A 19,003-nucleotide genomic window follows, 5' to 3' on the forward strand; every position below is an offset into this window, starting at 1 on the left:
TCTGTAGCCTATATTGCTACATTCTTGTGATGAAAGTTTACATTTGTACTCACCCTATCTTCTTTTAGTTATACGGTATTCCCTGTTTTGAGAAAAGCCACCAAGTCCTCTTCTGTTGCCATTCACTCATCTGACATGTGCTGGAAGCAAATTGTAAATGAAATACTGTATGGATCCCCAAATGCAGGAAGCTACTGTTACACCACTCACTACAGTCGCTTCGGGTGGTGTGGGAAAAATGTTAGTTTAGTGCTTTCACAGCAGGAAAAGTCTGGAAAACAACGCCTTGCAGTTACACGCACAGCAATACTAGCCACATAGCCTCCCTTTTGCGGGCTCTGTCTTTTCTTCTTCTCCTTCCATCAACTACATCAGCATACAACCCACTGTCACCTGCTGGCAGGTGAAACATGCAAATCCATCCCAATCTCCCACACATAGAAAAGAGTTAGAAAGCATAAAAGCGATGAAAAGAAGTGCATTCAAACAGGTGCCACATTACCGCTAGTAGGTAAATAAGCTCACACTTAGATATTTCTCATTGTAATGAAAAACGATCTTGTAGGAATGAGAAACATGTTTATTATTTTTTTCTTTTTTAGGTTTAGGGGCTCCATGGCCATGTTTCCAGAGAAAAAGAAAAGGGAAATAAATCCATGGTGTACTGTTCTTGTTACAGTTTATAACTATGGCACAGAGCATTGAGCATTGAGTTTCTCATCACTTGGACGCGATAGATTTCTTATTAGCTTGTTGGACAGGTGACTTGAACTTTAATTATAGCGGATTTTTAGAAACTTGTCCAGCCTGATAGCATCGTGCAAATGTCACAGTTTCCCTAATTACACTGTGAGACCGTTACTGTCGATAAAAAATAAATTTGCTGGATCTCTTCTCTGACGTAAACTAATTTTCTGCTGCTCTTAGGAATCGGCCTGATTTGATTCGAAGCCACACATCCTGAAAGGAGGTTTCTATGATAATTGCAACAACTCAAGACACGACATTTGCAGATTAATCCCTGCTTCCACTGATGAAAACACAAGCTGCTATTGACAGGTTAAGGCTGTGTTGTCAAGTCAGGAGAGATATGAGGCCAAACTCCAACTTATCTCTAACAAGAAAGATACTTCATAGTTCACAGAGAAATTGGTAAAATGTATACCCCCCACCCCCACCTACAGACACACACACACACACAAAGATCCTGACTCTGCATTAAATTGAACTTCCAGGGCCGAATGCCATTCATGTTTGGCTATTAGTTTTCTATAACCCCAGCATTAACTCTTATGAAAAGATTTGTAAAATGACTCTTCACCAATTATCTGAGGTGAATATTGAGAAAACTGTAAAGAAGATACCCAGAACAGGAGCTGGTAAATGACAAGTTAATTCTTACATTTCCCAAAAAAAAAAAAAAAAAAAAGGACAGTTGGGAATGTGTTGCATGCAGACACAGATTATGTCACATGCATTGTTGCGTTAAATCTACAAATGCATGAAAATGTGTTTAGTTTGATCTTGTTCTAACAAGACAAAACATAACGTAAAAAAATGTTGATATAGATTTAAAGAGATTTCGTACACTACATACTCTTAAAAAAAGTAAGCCTTGTCCCACATTAAGAAACCTTATCTGACCATAACAATCATAACTGCGTCATACTTGGAAACCTTGAGTGAGATGAAAAAAAAGGTGACACATAGAGGATGCCAATCATCTCCAGAAATAATGGACTGGACTGTATTGCGTTTCATAGTCTATATTCACCATTTTCAAATAAGTCCTTTGAGTAAAAGCAGCAAAATGGACTCACCCTTTGTTCTCCACTCAAACATGTATGAAGTGAATGTCTTGTACCTTATCATAAAATTGTCTTTGAACGGTAGACATCCTGACCGTAACAGATGCTGAATTCCTCACTGACGTAAATGGCAAGTGAACACAACATCAACAACAAACTACCACCATTGTCCCCTTCAATCACTTTCAGACAATGCTGAAGGACGACTCCTTGCTACTCATACCCAATGTGCTGAAGGTGTTTTTGGAGAATGGACAAATTAAGTCCTTTACCTTCGATAGCCGTACAACTGTGAGGGTAAGTAAGTACCAGAATCAAAATCATCTTTATTTGTCAACTGTGTCAGAAATTTACAAGAAATTTATCTCAATGAAACCAACCTCAGCATTGTGACTGAATGGTTACACAACAGAACAACTGTGTGTGTATTTAGAGTCATTTATAACACGTGCTGATCACATGACAGATACTTTGGAAACTCTTGTTTGGAGTCTTCTTCGTTTCCAGAACTGAAACTTTCACAAATGTGATTAAGAATTTAAAGCAATATATTAATACAGAGAGAGTCTTTGTCATTTGCCAAGAGAATCTGACATCTTTTAACAGAGTCATTAAATCGGCTCTATTAGATTTTATGAATAAGCTCCAAGAGAAAGGGAGGGAAGAGAAACTGCTTTTACATTAAAGGAGAGATGGAAAATGTGCCTTTTTGGCATAATTACAGTGAATGGAATTTCAGCACAAAAGTAAGGCGAGGATCAGTAAAGAATACTGCAGATTAAATCAATGGTGCATCAGAATGCACAGTTGCACCGACATTAGCATGTCTGTCACGTGAAGCTTTTCTGTAGCATTCTAACATACAGTTGATACACATTTGTGGCCCAGTTGATTGGAAAAAAAATTTTGTCATTCACACCAAACCCAGCAAAAACGGTTTGCCCTTGCTTTTAAGAAATAGCTATTGCCAACAATTAGAGTGTATTAAACTAAAAGCAAGCGCCAAACTACATTAATATGTCAGTGCTACAAGATGTCTCACGTCTAATAAAACTAAACATTGTCCAATGAAACTAATTGGTCTGCATTGCTCAAATTTACAAGTAGGGGATTTAAGTATAGATTAAGGAAGCAGCCATCACTATGATATCACGATGACAAAGTGGTCTAAATAAAAAATACAATTAATCCAGTGTGGAAATTGCCTCTATGTAGCAAAGTATTTGTTGCAGTATTCCTTAGGGTGATTATTTTTTTTCTGTGTAATCGGTTCCTACTACTCTCCATCCAGGATGTGATCTCCTCCCTGCAGGACCGCCTCTCACTGCGCTACATTGAGCACTTTGCCTTGGTGCTAGAGGCAGGCGGTCTTGATCAGAGTCAAAAGTTACTTCTGCTACAGGAGAACCAACCCCTGACGCACGTAAATACAGCATGTGTAAAAATAAATAAATTAATAAATGCAGTGGAACCTTTAAAGTCAAACAAACAGTTCCGTGATGCTCATTGACTTTCAAGCTGTTCCGAAACAATTTTCCTTTCAAAGGTCATGCAAAGGAAATCATTATAAAACGTCTAAACTATGTAGGTAATGTTTAAAGCATTATTCAACAACTACAGTTTTCGGGCAAAACATGTTTACTGTAAAATACATACAAAATAAAGTAAAACTACGTACCCTTTGACAATGCCTGATAGGGTCTGATTTGCTAAAGGTTTGCGGATGCAAAAACAGGAACAAAAAAACGTGCACACCCAGAATTGTGTTTGTCAAACAGGCAATGTTGCCGTGCAGTTCGTTTTCACGTATCGGGAGGAGTAGAAGCAAATTGATGTATTTAGCATGCAAATGTGATTAATTGAACCTCGGAATCATTGCAATGGCGGATTTTGCCTCTTTATATTCCACATTTGAAAGGCAGGTGCAAATCATTGGCACCAGCATAGTGAAGGCATATAATGAGAAGCAGCAGGGAGAAATTTTACACTTGAGTGATCTTTTTTTTTTTTTTTTCGAATTCCAGAAACAAAAATTACCTCAACATATTCTCTATTTGGAAATGCAATTTGGGGTCTTCTGAATTATCAATAAGTACTGTCGTTTCTTTGAGCCAGTCACGAAAAGGATTCATGTCATATCACCACAACAAAACTTTCAACCGTGCAGTTCCTTTCAGCGGGGTCATTTGATTCCAGCACACAGTGAAAATTGGTGCCGTCCTCTTTTAGAGCAGTTTTGAAGATGTGCTGTCGCAAGTTTTAAGCACAAACTTTTACAGGATGGGCAAAAACAGCAGAAATAAAAAAAAATCTAAAATGATTAAATGATTTGTGATTTTTAAAAATGAGTGCAAGATAAATCATTTCAAAACGTTTGCCGCCATTTAATTGAACTATAACCTGTACAACTCATTTTGAAAAGGGGAAATCATTTAGCAAGGGTGGGCAAATATAAACAATTGAGGTAATGTTGTTGTACAAGTGCACACACCCTCGGGTGCTGGGGATGAGGGTGCGTGCAGAATGAACCGATCACAGTCAAACTCATGTTAAATGAAAGTCAGCACACAACTGGTATCATTTTAAGCACCCCAAATAATATTCATTAATCTAATCGGCTTTTCCGCCTTTTGGTTTTTTTTTTTTTTTTCATTTTAGGCGAAGACTCAAACTTTTGTGGTAACACAAAATGTTGAACGGTTTATACTTCCCTCCAACTTGACGAAGGCCCTAGTTCCCGGAAAGATTTATGCTGCATTTTGTTCCCTGACTGTACCCAATGTGATCCTAATCGTGAAGTAAAAATCAAAGTTTGTATCGAACAGTCATTTTGGGCATACCGTTACACCTCTAACAATTCTACATTTGTGTTACATTTGCCATTAAAATGAGCCTCCTCAGGGCAACCATAACAATGATAAAAGTTTATCACGTCTGCATTAGATGCTCACTAATCAGAAGTATCACAAGAATTGTTAACACCCAATTGGGTTTCATACATGTTGAAATGGTTTTAGGAATATTAAACTCAAAACATTTTTGCTGAACTTCAAGCTGCAATACTTTTGGAGTGTTAAACTTTAGATGTTCCACTGTATGACTACAAAGAGTACGTAAAATCCATTTTCAATATCCACCATTTTCAGTTATGAAAATAAGCTAGTGAGAGATGTGTTCTCTCTTTCCACAGGTGGTGCATAGAACATATTTCCAAGGAATGAAGTGTCTGTTTCGCATCTGCTTCTTCCCCAAGGATCCAGCAGACCTGCTGAGACGGGACCCTGCTGCATTTGAATACCTTTACATTCAGGTAAAGAATTGGATTACACAGGTATCAAACAGAACGTCATTCAATATCATGCTGCTGTTTGAGATCTGTCCCCACCAAGATACCCAGGAAGGGACTTTTTTTTTAAAGGGTTTATTTTCAGTCAGCTGCATCTTTTTCCACTTATCCTGAGGGAGTGGTGCAAAAGCTTTTCATTTTGAATGATTTCTTAAACAAGATGGCTCTTTTTCATATGATCTTCACATTTTGTATGACTATCCCTCCAGTTCAGAACATAATGTGCCTGGTGCTAAACAATTCACAGACATTTCACAGTCACCTTTGACATTTTCTTGTTCCATCAAAGGATTTGTTGTCTTGGCTGACTTTAATTTCAACTTCATGTTCAAAATTACATTAAGAACTCAGACCTGGGAATCCTCGTTCAATCACATTTACTACAACATATCTAATACTATTATCAATTAGGTATTTTTAGCAATTGGCTTTAGCATTTAAACTAATGGCATGGCTTGATCAAAGGTCCTACACTAGTTGCAATGAGTACTATTCAAAGAATCACATATCATGTCCCACAGAATCGCAATGATGTAATCAAGGAGCGCTTTGGCATAGACTGGAAATCTGACATCACATTACGATTGGCTGCTCTCCATATCTACATCACTGTGTCCTCAGCAAGGCCCAATCAGAAGATCTCCCTCAAGCACGTAGAGTAAGTAAAAATATATATATATTAAAACTGTTTAAATAAGCAAAATGTGAATTGTCTTCTTTTTTCTTCATCACACTAACTATACATGCATAAGAAACTGCAGACTGATACAATTGAACCTCTTGTGTTGCACGCCCGTTAAATGAGTTCAATGGCTGGATGACGTTATGTTGGCGGGGGGACAGATCAACGACTTTGTCACTGGTCTGTTATGTCTTTCCCTATGTTCCAAGGAAGCACCTCTTATCTATCTTTGCCCGTTTGAATCATTCCAAGATATGACTCTCCTGATTTATCCCCAAATTATTTAGTTTTCTTCATATGATAAAGTATATCTACTACATCTATTGATTGATCTAGCTAGCAAGCTAGCTAGTTAGCTAAAGTAGAAATATCCTTATTAAAGGAATGAATCTCGTGAATTTACTTATTTGCTAAGCAAACTGACATTGAATGCAGCATGACTTCAGCATGTTAAAATATTTCTAAAAATATAGCCCATTGTAACATCAATAACAACAGTTTGACAAAAAAGTAATTATTTATATGTAATTTCAAATTGGAAATGGAGGCGAACTTGCATAAATGAAAACATTGCATTCATTTTGTTGTGAACCCCGTCACTTTTACTGTCAATGTGTTCTTTAAAAAAAATCAACCGAGCAAGCAGATTCAAATGTTTTTGTTATTTAACTTGTATTCCACTAACACTTTTTCTCTGTCACAGAAAGGAATGGGGTCTCGAGCCTTTTCTTCCTCTCACTCTGCTCCCAACTGTCAAGGAGAAGAATGTTTGCAAGATTCTGTCACAGTTGTTGAAGACCTACCAGCATCCGCCACCATCTGGCAACAAGGTGCTACTACTGATACGACTATCCCTGTTACACCTAAGGCAACTCAAGGCTTAATTTACTATATGTTCTCACTCCACACCCATGTTGTACAGTATATATAACAATAAACCTTTGCCTACATATGTGGCCGTAAGTGAGGCCTTAATAATAACATGACAAAAATGATATTTGTTAAGAACATCAATCTTTGGCTGCACAATGACATTCGGAGATGTCAAAGTGTCATCCAAGAGGATGTGTCAAGCTCAAGGCCCGGGGGCCTGATTATGAGAAAGCAAATCATCTGGGTCAACTTCTATGATTCTTGACATTTACCAAAATTTCAAATTGTCATACAGTACAAAATCAATAATAATGGTGAGATATTTCAGGGATTTTTTTGTTACCAAAGGCCTTTTTATAGTACTAAATGTAAAACAAATAGTTGAAAAAATTATTATCCAACCTTGAGTTCTGATTTGATAACTAGTTATCCATTCATTTGTTGTGTACAGTATACAGTTTGTAATAATGACGTGATTTTGGTTTCACAGTTACAACGGCCCTCTGAGGAAAACCATAACTGTAATCTGGTACATGACAAAAATGAGTTTGACACCACTGTTAAACATTTGAGGAATTTAAAAGGTTTTTGACTCCATGAGTTCTTACACAATTAGAGAAATATTTTTTCAGTTATTGGGGATAAAAAGAAATATATGAATATATACATTATCTGAGCCGCTCATCCTCACAAGCGTTGCACATACATATATACAGTATCTATATACAGTAGATATATGTTGATTACTTGACTTTTAAGTCACAATGAATGTGAGCAGTGTGTAGCTTTAAAAAAGGGGGGGGGTTGATTAATTACGCTTGGAAAAGAAGATGATATCAATCAACTTTAAATACTCTTTGTATATTTGGCTATTCTGTTACTTTATGGCCATTTTTTTTTTTTTTTACTGCTAAATCATCTGGGTTGATTGCCGATTTTCTCAGCATATAGTACTCTAACAACAAATCACCTCAGTGGGAGAGACAAAAAGCTATTGTTGATTATGGTCTGCCTGGGAAGTCTGTTTAAGAGCCAGCCCTACAGCTTTGAAAAGCCTCAGTAGTTTGAGATGCAACCGTTGCATAAGCATTTATTACAACACATGTGGCGCAACAGTGCCACCGTGAGGGGATGTCGATGGAGATGAAGGCCTATTGTGTTTTTACTACTTTGCAGGTCCCTCCTCTACAAGGAAAGCTGCAGTACTTACGTGTCCTTAATGATCTTCCACCTTTTGGAGGAATACTGTTCAACACAGTGGGATTGGTAGTAAACATTTTGTGTCTTTTTACAATAACAGAAGAACTACAGTATTTAAGACAGATTGATTTACAACATACTGGAATTTTGTAAATTAAGATATCTGACCCTGGATTTGCCTGCAGGATGAGAAACAATCGGCCACAACACTACTGGTGGGTCCTCGACATGGCATCAGTCACGTGATTGATCTGAAAAACAACCTCACAACAGTTCTGACTGAGTTTAGCAGGATAGCCAAGATCCAACTTTATCGAGAAAGCCAAGGGGTGGCTCGTGTGGAGGTCTCAATACATGAGGGCAAGGTATTATGACAGATTCAGACAAGTTTATGTTGAATAATATATTCAATACCATGGCACAGTCCTTTTCAATGTTTGAGATTTCTTTGCCTGGGACTCCCTGCAGCCCCTGGTACTACTCATGGAATGGCCAGATGCCAGTAATTTTGCATGCCTCATCTCAGGCTACTACAAACTGTTTGTCGACCCCAAAAGGAACATCTACTTCAGGATCTCTGGTCAGTCTCATCTGACCAAGACAGGTATGTTGGCAATCTTCTGGATATATAGCAGTTCATTGCAAACTAAAAGTTTATCCCAGAGCATATGTAACTGTCTAAAACAGTCATAGTATTGTAAATGACATATTACAGTATAGTCAATGAATATGACATTTGCTGGCTTCGATTTTGATACATTGAAATCATGGGCAACAGTCGAATTAACATCCCATGGCACCATACTCTGTCTGTCGTCATCTTGCCTCATCAGAATGAGATCCTCATTCCTTTTACTGCAAGGCAAACATGATATTACAGAATTGTAGTGTGCAGCCTTTCCCTTTGATCACAAACATTTGTTGGAGCATGAACAAATCCACTGCCATATACCGTGTCTGCCAGTAGTCTGCATACAAAAGGATTGTCATACCATTACATTCCACCCACATCTAACCCTGAAAAAAAACAACTAACTTTCAGCATCCATCTCTAAAATAACAAATTTTCCCCATGAGACCACCAGCTGTCCGCCTCTGCTTTCCCATCTGGATCTTCTTACATCAAACTTATTTGTAAATGCCTCAAAATCTTCACTGCTCTGACAATTCTATCTCCAGATTACAGAAGCTCCCACCATTCACACCCTCGTTCTGGGGCAACCGGCTTTCCAAGTGGAGGGCGGAGAGGGGAGGAGAGAGAAAACTTGCAGAGGGAGTCAGGGTCTTCAAAGGCCATAGCTCCTGCAGAGTCTCAGCATCTAGGTCTGTGCCATTTCCACCTTCAAGAGCAACAGTTTCAGGAGCTCCAAGCACACCCTGAAGCTGAGCTTGACATCAATGAGAACTTTATTTCCCAGGAGGCCCCTGAACGGCCCCGCACCAAGTCAGACCCTACGCAGCAGGGTACAGAGGATGTAGCTGTGGTTCCAGTGAGCCCACCAACAGAGAATGCAGGATTCAGAACCCGTTCCCAAACAATGGCCCAATCTCAAAAAACACCACAGTACTTCTGTGACTCCTGCAAACATAGGCACAGGTTGGAGGATTTGACAACAGCAGTAAGCAGTGGTCGAAACACTGGAAAATTTTGCTCGAGAGGTTGCCCTTCCAGAAATGGGGCTGGCGTTGATCTAATGGCCTTGCCGCCCCCTGGCAATGAAGAGGACGATGAGGAGGGGCCGCCTAATGGGGTCGAAAAGCTGCAACCACCACAGCCAGCAATTGCCGCCCCACCACCTGGCTTCAGAGACAACAGCTCTGATGAAGATGACTCAAAGAGAGCGAGGAAGGCTCCAGCTGGTGTCAGGACAGATCCCACATCTGTGAAACCATACCATATTAAAGAGGATGTACCTGTGACACTTATTGATAATGTGGCCACGAGAACAGTCCGAGATCATGCGCAGGAACTTGACGATGCCTTGGTATCCACCTTACAAGCTCTAGAGGCTTTGGCGGCTTCTGAGGACTACCCCCATCACCACCAGCAGCCAACACAGACTGCAGGTCAACAGCCTCAGTCATGCTATGGTCCACACCTCAGTAATAGTAATCTTATTACCATAGTACTAAACATTTGCGGTGTAGAAGCCCCTCTTTTTTCCTACAGTGTAATGGGAACCAAATCTCCTTTAAGCAGCAAAAATATCATAAAATGTGAAATACCTCATTTAGTTTGGTACTTTGACCAATTTTTGAATGACTGAATTTTATCAAAATTAGATAAAATGTGAGACAAGAGACAAAAATCTTTGAACGCCAGAACAGCAGATTAACAACTTTATGCAAAATTCAACCAACTGATTACTTTCTACAAAAAATATTATACAGCCTTATCTTGGTACATCTATCACACAAACACATCAATTGTATGACAAATACACAATTCTCTCTGGGCCAAGAAACTCCCATCTTGCATTGATTACTCAGAGGGGCAAGAGACGGAATCCTTGAGGGATATTGTGGAAAAGTTGTCAAATTTATGTTTTAGTAATAGTATTTGAAATAGTGACTTTATCTAAGTATATATTTCTTCATTGTTTGATGATCATCCTGATAATGTGCTTTTATGTATTGTTCCTCAGGGCTTATTGTCCTCGCTGCCATTACACCAGAATCATCGTTGGATTCGGGCCATGAGACCAATTCCTCTGAACTGACGGATGTTTCTGAGATGGTCTCAGCAATGAAGCAAAACCAAAACCAAGCCTACCTGCTAGCACACCATATTAGCAAGGAAAGTCGCCTCTCCCGCCGTGATTTCCCTCTGGCTATCCCCGGCTGTACAGCAAAGACAATAGGGACAGGGGCGTTTTCTGTGGGTCAGATCCGTGCTGGATGTCCAACCAAGCAAGTAATCCTCAGTAAGACTGTACCCTTTAAAGTCAGCCCCAGTCAAGACTCTGGGATTGTTGGTGTTGTGACACAGCAAAGAGCCAATCAAGATTCTGTTCCGATTGAACAGAAACTCGAAATGAAAGCAAACTTTGTTTCTACTAAAGCAAACATCCCTGATCCCCCATCTAAATCACATGAAGAAGTTAAAGTTTCTGATGTTTCATCTTCAGTTTCAGTCACAAAAGATCCAAAGTTATCCAGTGCTTCAGGGGAGACACAAAGGCTAAATCTTCTCAATGGCATAAAGGAGAAGTCAACTCCACTTCTTCATACAGAAAAAGCCTTATCTGTTCTCTTACCACAAGACAGAATTGCCTCAGCCAAGATTCCCCAGACCAATAACATGTGCCAAGATGCCGAGACTGCCTCTAGCGAGACCATAAAGCCTTCAAACTCGACAGAATTTCTGCCAGTTGATGATCTATTCTGCACATGCCCGGTGCAACAGGAAGCCGGGCCCCAGTTAAGAATTAAAGATCCACAGGTTCAGAGAGTAGTTGTGTTTCAAACCTCATCTCCGACAGATGATGAGCATCTTCGAGCAAAAGGCCTTTATATGGATAACAGCAAAGAAAACGTGGTTAGAGTAGGATTAGAATGTAGTTTGGCAAAACCTAGTCCTACAGTACAAACCAAGTATTCCACTCATTTGTCTCAAACATCAGAGAGAAAAGAAGGAGGTGAATGCAAGCTAGATGGTGCCCTTGGCAAATCTCATTCGGAATCACAGATATGCGCCACAAAGTCATTACCAAATTTGGAGGACAAGTCACAGAGCCCCTCTTTAGAGAGATTATCTTCTCCACCAACTAAAGAATCAAACAAATTGGGCAGTGTAAAGGGGAAATCCCAGCGCACTGCCCCTTTTTTGAGTATTAGAAATTTACTTTCAGCGACGTTCCCAGCAAGAATGAGAAGGGAAACTGATGAGCGAAGGGCTCAACTGCAAAAGGTCCGTCAGTATGAGTTGGAGTTCTTAGAAGAACTTCTGAAACCCAAGTCCTCGCAGGGAGAATTTTTGCCCCAAGGATCCTCACCTGTACCCTCAGGGACTCCTTGTGCCTGTCAGCTACGTACTAGCCCTGTCCTAAAAGCACCAGGTATCTCCAGGGAACAGAGACGCAGCTGTGACTGCAAGAGGATGTGTAGGGGTATGAGACTACCTGATACACCAGTTGGCTCTGCGACAGAAACACAAAACAAAGGGAGGGAGAGAAATTCTCCGAAGACCCCTCCAACAGTCTCCAAAGCACCTCACACTGAAGGTGCTACAAGGCAATCTCAGAACTTAGAGGTCAAGACCGCACGAATACGTTCCATCAGCTTGGAGTCGAGGGAGGCAAGGGGAGAGCAAGCCACCTGCTTGCCCACCTGTACCGCACAAACAAACTATGTGGAAACACCACAAAACAAGAAGCTCCAGAGGCGTTACAGCATTGGGGAGCTCGATAACAGTACGAACACACCTGTTTATGCGCAGGTAAAGCCCAAAACCAAGAGTCTTGAGAAAGAGATGGAGCGAGTCAGAGCCACAGGATTAAGGCTACCGACCCCGGTGGAGCCAGTTCATACGCATTCTCTTCAGGCAGACGGAAAAGGGAAAAAAGGTGTGTTTTATATTCAGAGCAATGAGTTACTGTGTGAAAGTAAAGAAGAGAGCGGGGAGGTGCTGCTGACCTTGCCCAGTGAAGACAGCGATGAGAAGGACAAATGCTGTTCATTCTGTTTCTGCTACCGGAAATGTGAGGTGACAGAGGAGAGCAGTGAGAAGGATGAGCTCTCATATTCAGTTCCCCTTCAGGTTCTTCCAGGCATGGAGCTGGACTCAAGTACATTTCCTGTTGTCAGCAAAACCTTGCAGGTTCTTAATGCAGAAGACTGCAGTGAAGAGGAAGACGCAGAGAAAGAATCACAGGCACAAGAGATTGACTTAAGAGCTTGCGGTACACTGGAGGGAAGCCTTGCGCGGGTTGAGGCTCTACAGGGAAAATCTTTCAGCTTACCTGATGGCTTTCTAAACGCCCAGTTGGATGCTAATGAATTACTGGCCATCCTGCGTCAGTGTGCTAACAGCCCAAAAGCCGAGGGTGAGGCTCATCTTCAGCCCTCACGGATTACAGAGTACAAGCAGGAGCTGGCAGTGCGCTTCAAAGAATTCCGAGCATCATGTCGGCGAGTGGCAAGCGTGGAAAAAAGCCCAACTTGTATGCTAGCTGTCGTCACATCCAGCTTTCAAGTGCTGTGTGATTTAACCCAGACCTTCATCAAACTGGTCAGAGGTGTTCGCACAGAAACTCAAAGACAGCAGCTGTTGAGAAAAGTTGAGGAAGTAGCTATTAACTATACATTGCTCCTTCGCGCAGCAGAAGAATCCATGGGACATTCTAGCAGTCTACCGACAAAAACAATTTACCCTCAAGTGTCCTCCGACACCAATAAGATGAGCTCACTCACTCGACCCATCAAAGTTCTTCCTGCCAAGTAAAGATAACTCTGGTGGGATGATGATCGAATCTCATACATGATCATTATATATTCATTCATTGTTTACATTTTAACTGAATGTGCAATGGATACTGTGGATGCAGCTGTTCCATCCCATGTTTACAGGCCCCAAGGTAGCCTTGTGGATATTGCTCTCAAATGTAAAGATACATCAAACTAATGCACAAATGAATAGAATAGTGGAACAGGGCTAATCACCCCATCAGTATATTATCAAAACAAATGGGTCAATATACTATCATATTTTATATGTAGTGTAAATTTGAGTTGTGTCTACTTAGAAAGTACGTAATATAACATTTTGTGGAAAAAAAATGATGATGGATATATTTAAAAAGTAATAATTTTACAGACTTAAATATAATTAAAAAATATATATGCTCTGGACAAAAGTATTTGAGATTTTGTCAAGTAGCGACTGCTGTAGAGTGTAGAGTTTAAAGCAATTGGTTGATTAAACGGTACTTTGTTGGTTGGCGCTATATGTTGTAATGAAAATTTGACATTGCTGTTGGTTATGTTGGACATACTGTAGTTAGGTCATAAACGACAGTGACGGACAATGAAAATCACTCAGAGCCAAACGCAACGTATTACACTTAGTCATGCCGGGCTTGTTGGTATGCACAAACCTGCAATGGGTATATCATGTAGCAGAGACCCTAGTAACACACATATCCTCTGAACAATAAAATCCTATTGAGAAGGGGTACCCTTACTATAGTGACTACACTTGTATTTAACACCATTCTGCTTCATATGCCACCTGCATCTTACTACTCACTCCTAAAATAAGCCGGTTCAATGTTAATGGCTATTCAGGCTCAATTAAAGCATAAAACATTTTAGCAATTGTACAAAATCACTGTATACTGTAAAATATGATATAGTTTTTAAAAAAAATCCCATCCACAAGCAATGGAATAAGATGAATACTATAACTTTGCACAGCTTCTGAATTTAGAACTCAACATGAACTATTGTGTAATTCACTGCTTTTCATCCCATCTTCTGCTGAAATATTCATTTGAATCTGCACAAGTTTTACATGATTCTCAAATCTAGAACTTTCATGGTATCCCTTGTCACGTTAGGTTGTCAGACGCCGTATAAACTTGCTTTATCTGTGCTGTTTTACTTTGTGCAATCTAGGAAGTATATAAGAAACACACAAAGTAGTTTTCTATGTATTTTAATAAAACTAACACATCCGCCCAGAGTCTGAAGTCTTCTTTGTGTCTCACCTTCTTGTTAGCACAAATGAATCAAACAAGCTGTTCTGATTTATTGGACTACTTTGACTGCCACGCTCCCAAATTCTAATTGGTACAAAAATGCATAAAGTTTTTTTTAAATACATTAAATATCAAAAGATTAATTAATTAAGTTAAAATTAAAACAATTCCCATTTTTACTTGTATTCATGACTGTGTTCAGAAAATTACTACAGCAACCATACAAATTAATGAAATCAACAGTTCCAAAATATCCGCTTTTTTTTTTATTTACCCATCGCTCACAATGCATTTACTCAGAATTTTACAGTCATGTTGGACTCTTTTCACAGTGTGTCCGTTATTGTTGTTGTGAATTTTTTCATAAACATAGGATGTACTGTTTCATTGCTCTTCATGAGTTCTCTTCCACTTGGGAATTGTTTTTTTATTGGAGGTTTTGCATTCTCCTGTTGAAAACAGCGAGACTGTGGCAATATGTAAAAATTTGATTCTGTATAGAGATGGACTGCTCAGCATTCTAATTGTAAATATAAAGACAGTGATGAGAAATGCTTTACAAACACTGGATAACATTTGGCTTTTAGATTTTGTACCAATTTAAAATAACAATGTACCGTACAGGCAAGATAGAAAACTACATTTAAAAGAGTACAGTCTATTATAAAGCATGAAACTTCAGTGATTTAGTTTAATAAATACAAACATACCTGTCAGTAATATTGGCAATATCATGAACATCAGTGTTTTGATGTGTGTCAGTCATTCACTCAAAAAGGCCCCTGGGGGGAAATTCATTGCTTTGTTGTTGTTTGGTTTTTATGTGCACCTATTCATTCCTGTCTTTTTTTTATTTTTTTATCCGTGATAGTCACTGTGGTCTTCTGTCCATGTTAACTCATGTTATATTTTAAGAGAAATAAAGGACATCCAATAAACTCTTTCAGATATTTGGAAATGACATTTCATGGCAAAGATGTGTCACTGTTCAAACACAAAACTTTGACCTACAAAATGCTTAACAGAGGTCACAAACTAAAATAATGCCATGATAATAAACAGTTTTGTCTGTTGTAGTAGGAATGGTATAATTGCAACATGAACAAAAACGCACCCAAAAAATGTCATACAGGGTTAATACTTGCTAAAGTACATTCCCCACCTCCTAATCTGTGGTGATTCATCACTTTTTCAGTGTAATCCAGGTGTACAAATGTACAAGTAACACATATAATCCATCCATCAAGCCATCAATTTCCTTAGCCGCTTATCCTCACGAGGGTCGCGGGAGCGCTGGAACCTATCCCAGCTGTCAACGGGCAGGAGGCGGGGGTACACCCTGAACTGGTTGCCCGTCAATCGCAGGGCACATGGAGACAAACAGCCACACTCACAATCACACCTAGGGGCAATTTAAAGTGTTCAATTAATGTTGCATGATTTTGGGATGTGGGAAGAAACCAAAGTGCCTGGAGAAAACCTACGGAGGCACTGTGTGAACATGCAAACTCCACAGAGGGAGGGCCAGGATTGAACTCGGGACCTCAGAAGTGCGACGCCAACGCTTTCCACCTGATCCACCGTGACCGCCACACATATAATTATTATGATTATTATTATCGTAACTAATCCAATCATCCCATAGCCTGCACAAAGTGAATAAACATGGGCCACTCTTCCCATTGAATGCGGTGACCTTTGCAGGGAGCGGTCTCAGGAAATCACACATAGTGGATGTCACATGGAAAGTGTCATGATCCTGCCGCTCCAGCACGAGCTGTGCGGGTGCCCACGTGGGTGCCCGCGCGGGTGTGTTGATTGGGAGGTGCACACCTGCGCCTCATGCAGCCTGATTATGCTGTGTATTTATCTGACCCCGATGACAACTGGCCGGCGCCAGTTCATTGCGCTTCATGTCCTGTTCGTGTGCTCCGGTATCCCTGATCGACAACCCGTGTGTGCCGACCTTCGCCTGTTCTCTGACCAACCTTGTAAGCCTGACGCCTTTGATACTTCTGTCTGCTTTGATCGTTCTCCTGTGTACCGACTCCTGCCTGCCCGCTCACCTGCTCTCTTCGCCCGACGTCCCAACTACCGCTGCTGCACCGGACTGCCTGCTCGATCCCCGACATTGGCATATAATAAACGTTTCTCCTTGAACTACCTGGCATCGTCCGAGTCCTGCATTTGGGTCCTACTCTCGTTCCGATGCTACGTGACAGAAAGGTCACCTCATTCGATGGGAAAAGTGGCTTTAATGACATTTTTTGGAACAAGTCATTTGAGGATGATGATCAGTCTGCTATGTTGAACCCTGTAATAATTGATTGATCAGAATATGTCCCCCTGTCGTTAATTTACTGGGGAGGACGATGTCACACGGGGTTAAAAATACATTTTCAAAGTGTACTTTTCCAGAAAAAAAAATGACTGTGAGGAGGGAAGATCAACCAACAAAGTTGCTGTCGAGCTTGTTTCAAGATGGAAAATGATATTTTGGGGCACTATCAGAACAGAATGCGCAAACCCCAATTCTAAATACAGTACAGCAATTTGCAAATCCTTTTTAACCTACATTCAATTGAATACATAACCAAGACAGGGTATTTCATGTTTTAGATGATGAACATTTTTTTTTTGGGGGGGGGGGCATTCTCTCGTTTTGAGTTTGATGCCTGCAAACATGTTCCAAAAAAGCTGGGACAAAAGCAACAAAATACTGGTGAAGTTGAGGAATGCTCAACAAACACCTGTTTGGAACATTCCACAGGTGAACAGGTTAACTGGGAATAGATAAGTGACATGATTGGAAAAAAAAAAAAGTGGCATCCCCGTAAGACTCAGTTGTTCAAAAGCAAGGATGGGTCAGGGTTCACCACTTTGTGAACAAAAGGGCAAGAAAATAGTCCAGCAGGTGAAGAACAAAGATACTCAGTACATGAAATTCAGATGAGAAATGAGCATCTATCTATCCATCCATCCATCCATTCATCCAATCTCTGTACCACTTATGCGCACTAGGCATGTTATAACTTAGAACTTATTACTTTGATGTCCACGGATTGCCTTTGAATGGAGCTTCAACCTTCCCAACATGGCCACCATGTAGGCGTTATAACATGATGATTTTTATATTATAATATATTAAGTTTCACATTATATTGTGATATGTTTCACATTATAACATGATCAATTTATGTTATAAATTGCTACGTTTCACATTATTGTGTGAAACATGATATACAACCTATATCATTAATGAGTTCATATATAATAAAATATATAGCAGGGGTCACCGACGCAGTGCCCGCGGGCGAATGGTAGGCCACGAGGACCATAAAAGCTCCCGCGAGGTATGTTCTAAAAACACCAAGGGCCACAAATTGTAACTATTATTTGTGCTTTAAATTCTGAATCTGACTTGCTTACGTGAATTAACATTTTAAAATACCTGTAATGTCTTTTGCTACAATAAATTAAAACAAAAATATTTTAAGTACGTGTAATGAACTTAGTCTGAAATTTGCCGCAAAGAGGTCACTTAGCCCTTCATACGATCGGTGCTCACAAAGTAGCCCTCAGCCTCAAAAAGGTTGCTGAGCCCTGATATATAGGTTATAAGGCCAAACTCATACAGTGAAGAAAATAACTATTTGAACACTCTGCTATATTGCAAGTTCTCCTGCTTAGAAATCATGGAGGGGTCTAAAATGTTCATCGTAGGTACATCTCCACTGTGTGAGAGATCATCTAAACATGCAACATTAATTGGACACTCTAAATTGCCCCTAGGTGTGATTGCGAGTGCAGCTGTCTGTATCTATGTGCCCTGGGATTGGCTGGCAACCATTCCAGGGTGTACCCTCCCTCCTGCCCGTTGACAGCTGGGATAGGCTCCAGCACTCTCACGACCTTCTTGAGGATAAGCGGCTAAGAAAATGGATGGATGGATGGATGGATGGATGGATGGATGGATGGATGGATGGATGGATGGATGGATGGATGGATGGATGGATATTCATACTGACGGGGCGAGGGGGGATAATGGAGGACTGGTTAGCACATCTGCCTCGCAGTTCTGACGACCCAGGGTTTAAATCCCTGCCTCACCTGTGTGGAGTTTGCATGTTTCCCCTTCCTGAAGATCGCTGACATGGACGCCAGCACGCGCCCGACCCTAGTGAGGATGAGCGGAACCGAAAATGAAAGTTCTGTACATTTTTCAGACAATAAATCAGACTTTTATAATGTATTGAAAAAACACTTAATGAGAATAATAATACTAATACAATAATTAGAAAATAAGCCCACACAAAAATACAACTACTCCGCAAATTTGCACACATGCGTCATTTAACAATTTGGACATCGGAAATACAGTACAGTCGTCCACACG

The 19,003-nt window shown here is 40.2% G+C and overlaps 1 protein-coding gene across 1 annotated transcript; it reads left to right on the forward strand.

Moving 5' to 3' along the window:
* The first annotated feature begins 1,997 nt into the window (after positions 1 to 1,997).
* frmpd3 (FERM and PDZ domain containing 3) lies at positions 1,998 to 13,675 on the forward strand. The gene is made up of 10 exons (XM_061834877.1): positions 1,998 to 2,105; positions 3,100 to 3,231; positions 4,999 to 5,118; positions 5,676 to 5,812; positions 6,540 to 6,666; positions 7,886 to 7,975; positions 8,095 to 8,274; positions 8,378 to 8,513; positions 9,089 to 9,976; positions 10,555 to 13,675. Exons 1-10 carry the CDS (start codon positions 2,001 to 2,003, stop codon positions 13,350 to 13,352), a joined length of 4,713 nt encoding a protein of 1,570 aa, XP_061690861.1. The 5' UTR covers positions 1,998 to 2,000; the 3' UTR covers positions 13,353 to 13,675.
* The last annotated feature ends 5,328 nt before the right edge of the window (positions 13,676 to 19,003 follow it).

Source organism: Syngnathoides biaculeatus, chromosome 11 (assembly GCF_019802595.1).
Source record: "Syngnathoides biaculeatus isolate LvHL_M chromosome 11, ASM1980259v1, whole genome shotgun sequence".
Lineage (NCBI taxonomy): Eukaryota > Metazoa > Chordata > Actinopteri > Syngnathiformes > Syngnathidae > Syngnathoides > Syngnathoides biaculeatus.

What these genes read in the sequence shown, in the direction of transcription:
- frmpd3 (XM_061834877.1), top strand. Translation starts at nt 2,001, where the DNA reads ATGCTGAAGGACGACTCCTTGCTACTCATACCCAATGTGCTGAAGGTG. An exon ending in ATCTCCCTCAAGCACGTAGA is followed by an intron (nt 5,813 to 6,539) that starts GTAAGTAAAAAT and finishes TCTCTGTCACAG; the next exon opens with AAAGGAATGGGGTCTCGAGC. An exon ending in GTCTCATCTGACCAAGACAG is followed by an intron (nt 8,514 to 9,088) that starts GTATGTTGGCAA and finishes TTCTATCTCCAG; the next exon opens with ATTACAGAAGCTCCCACCAT.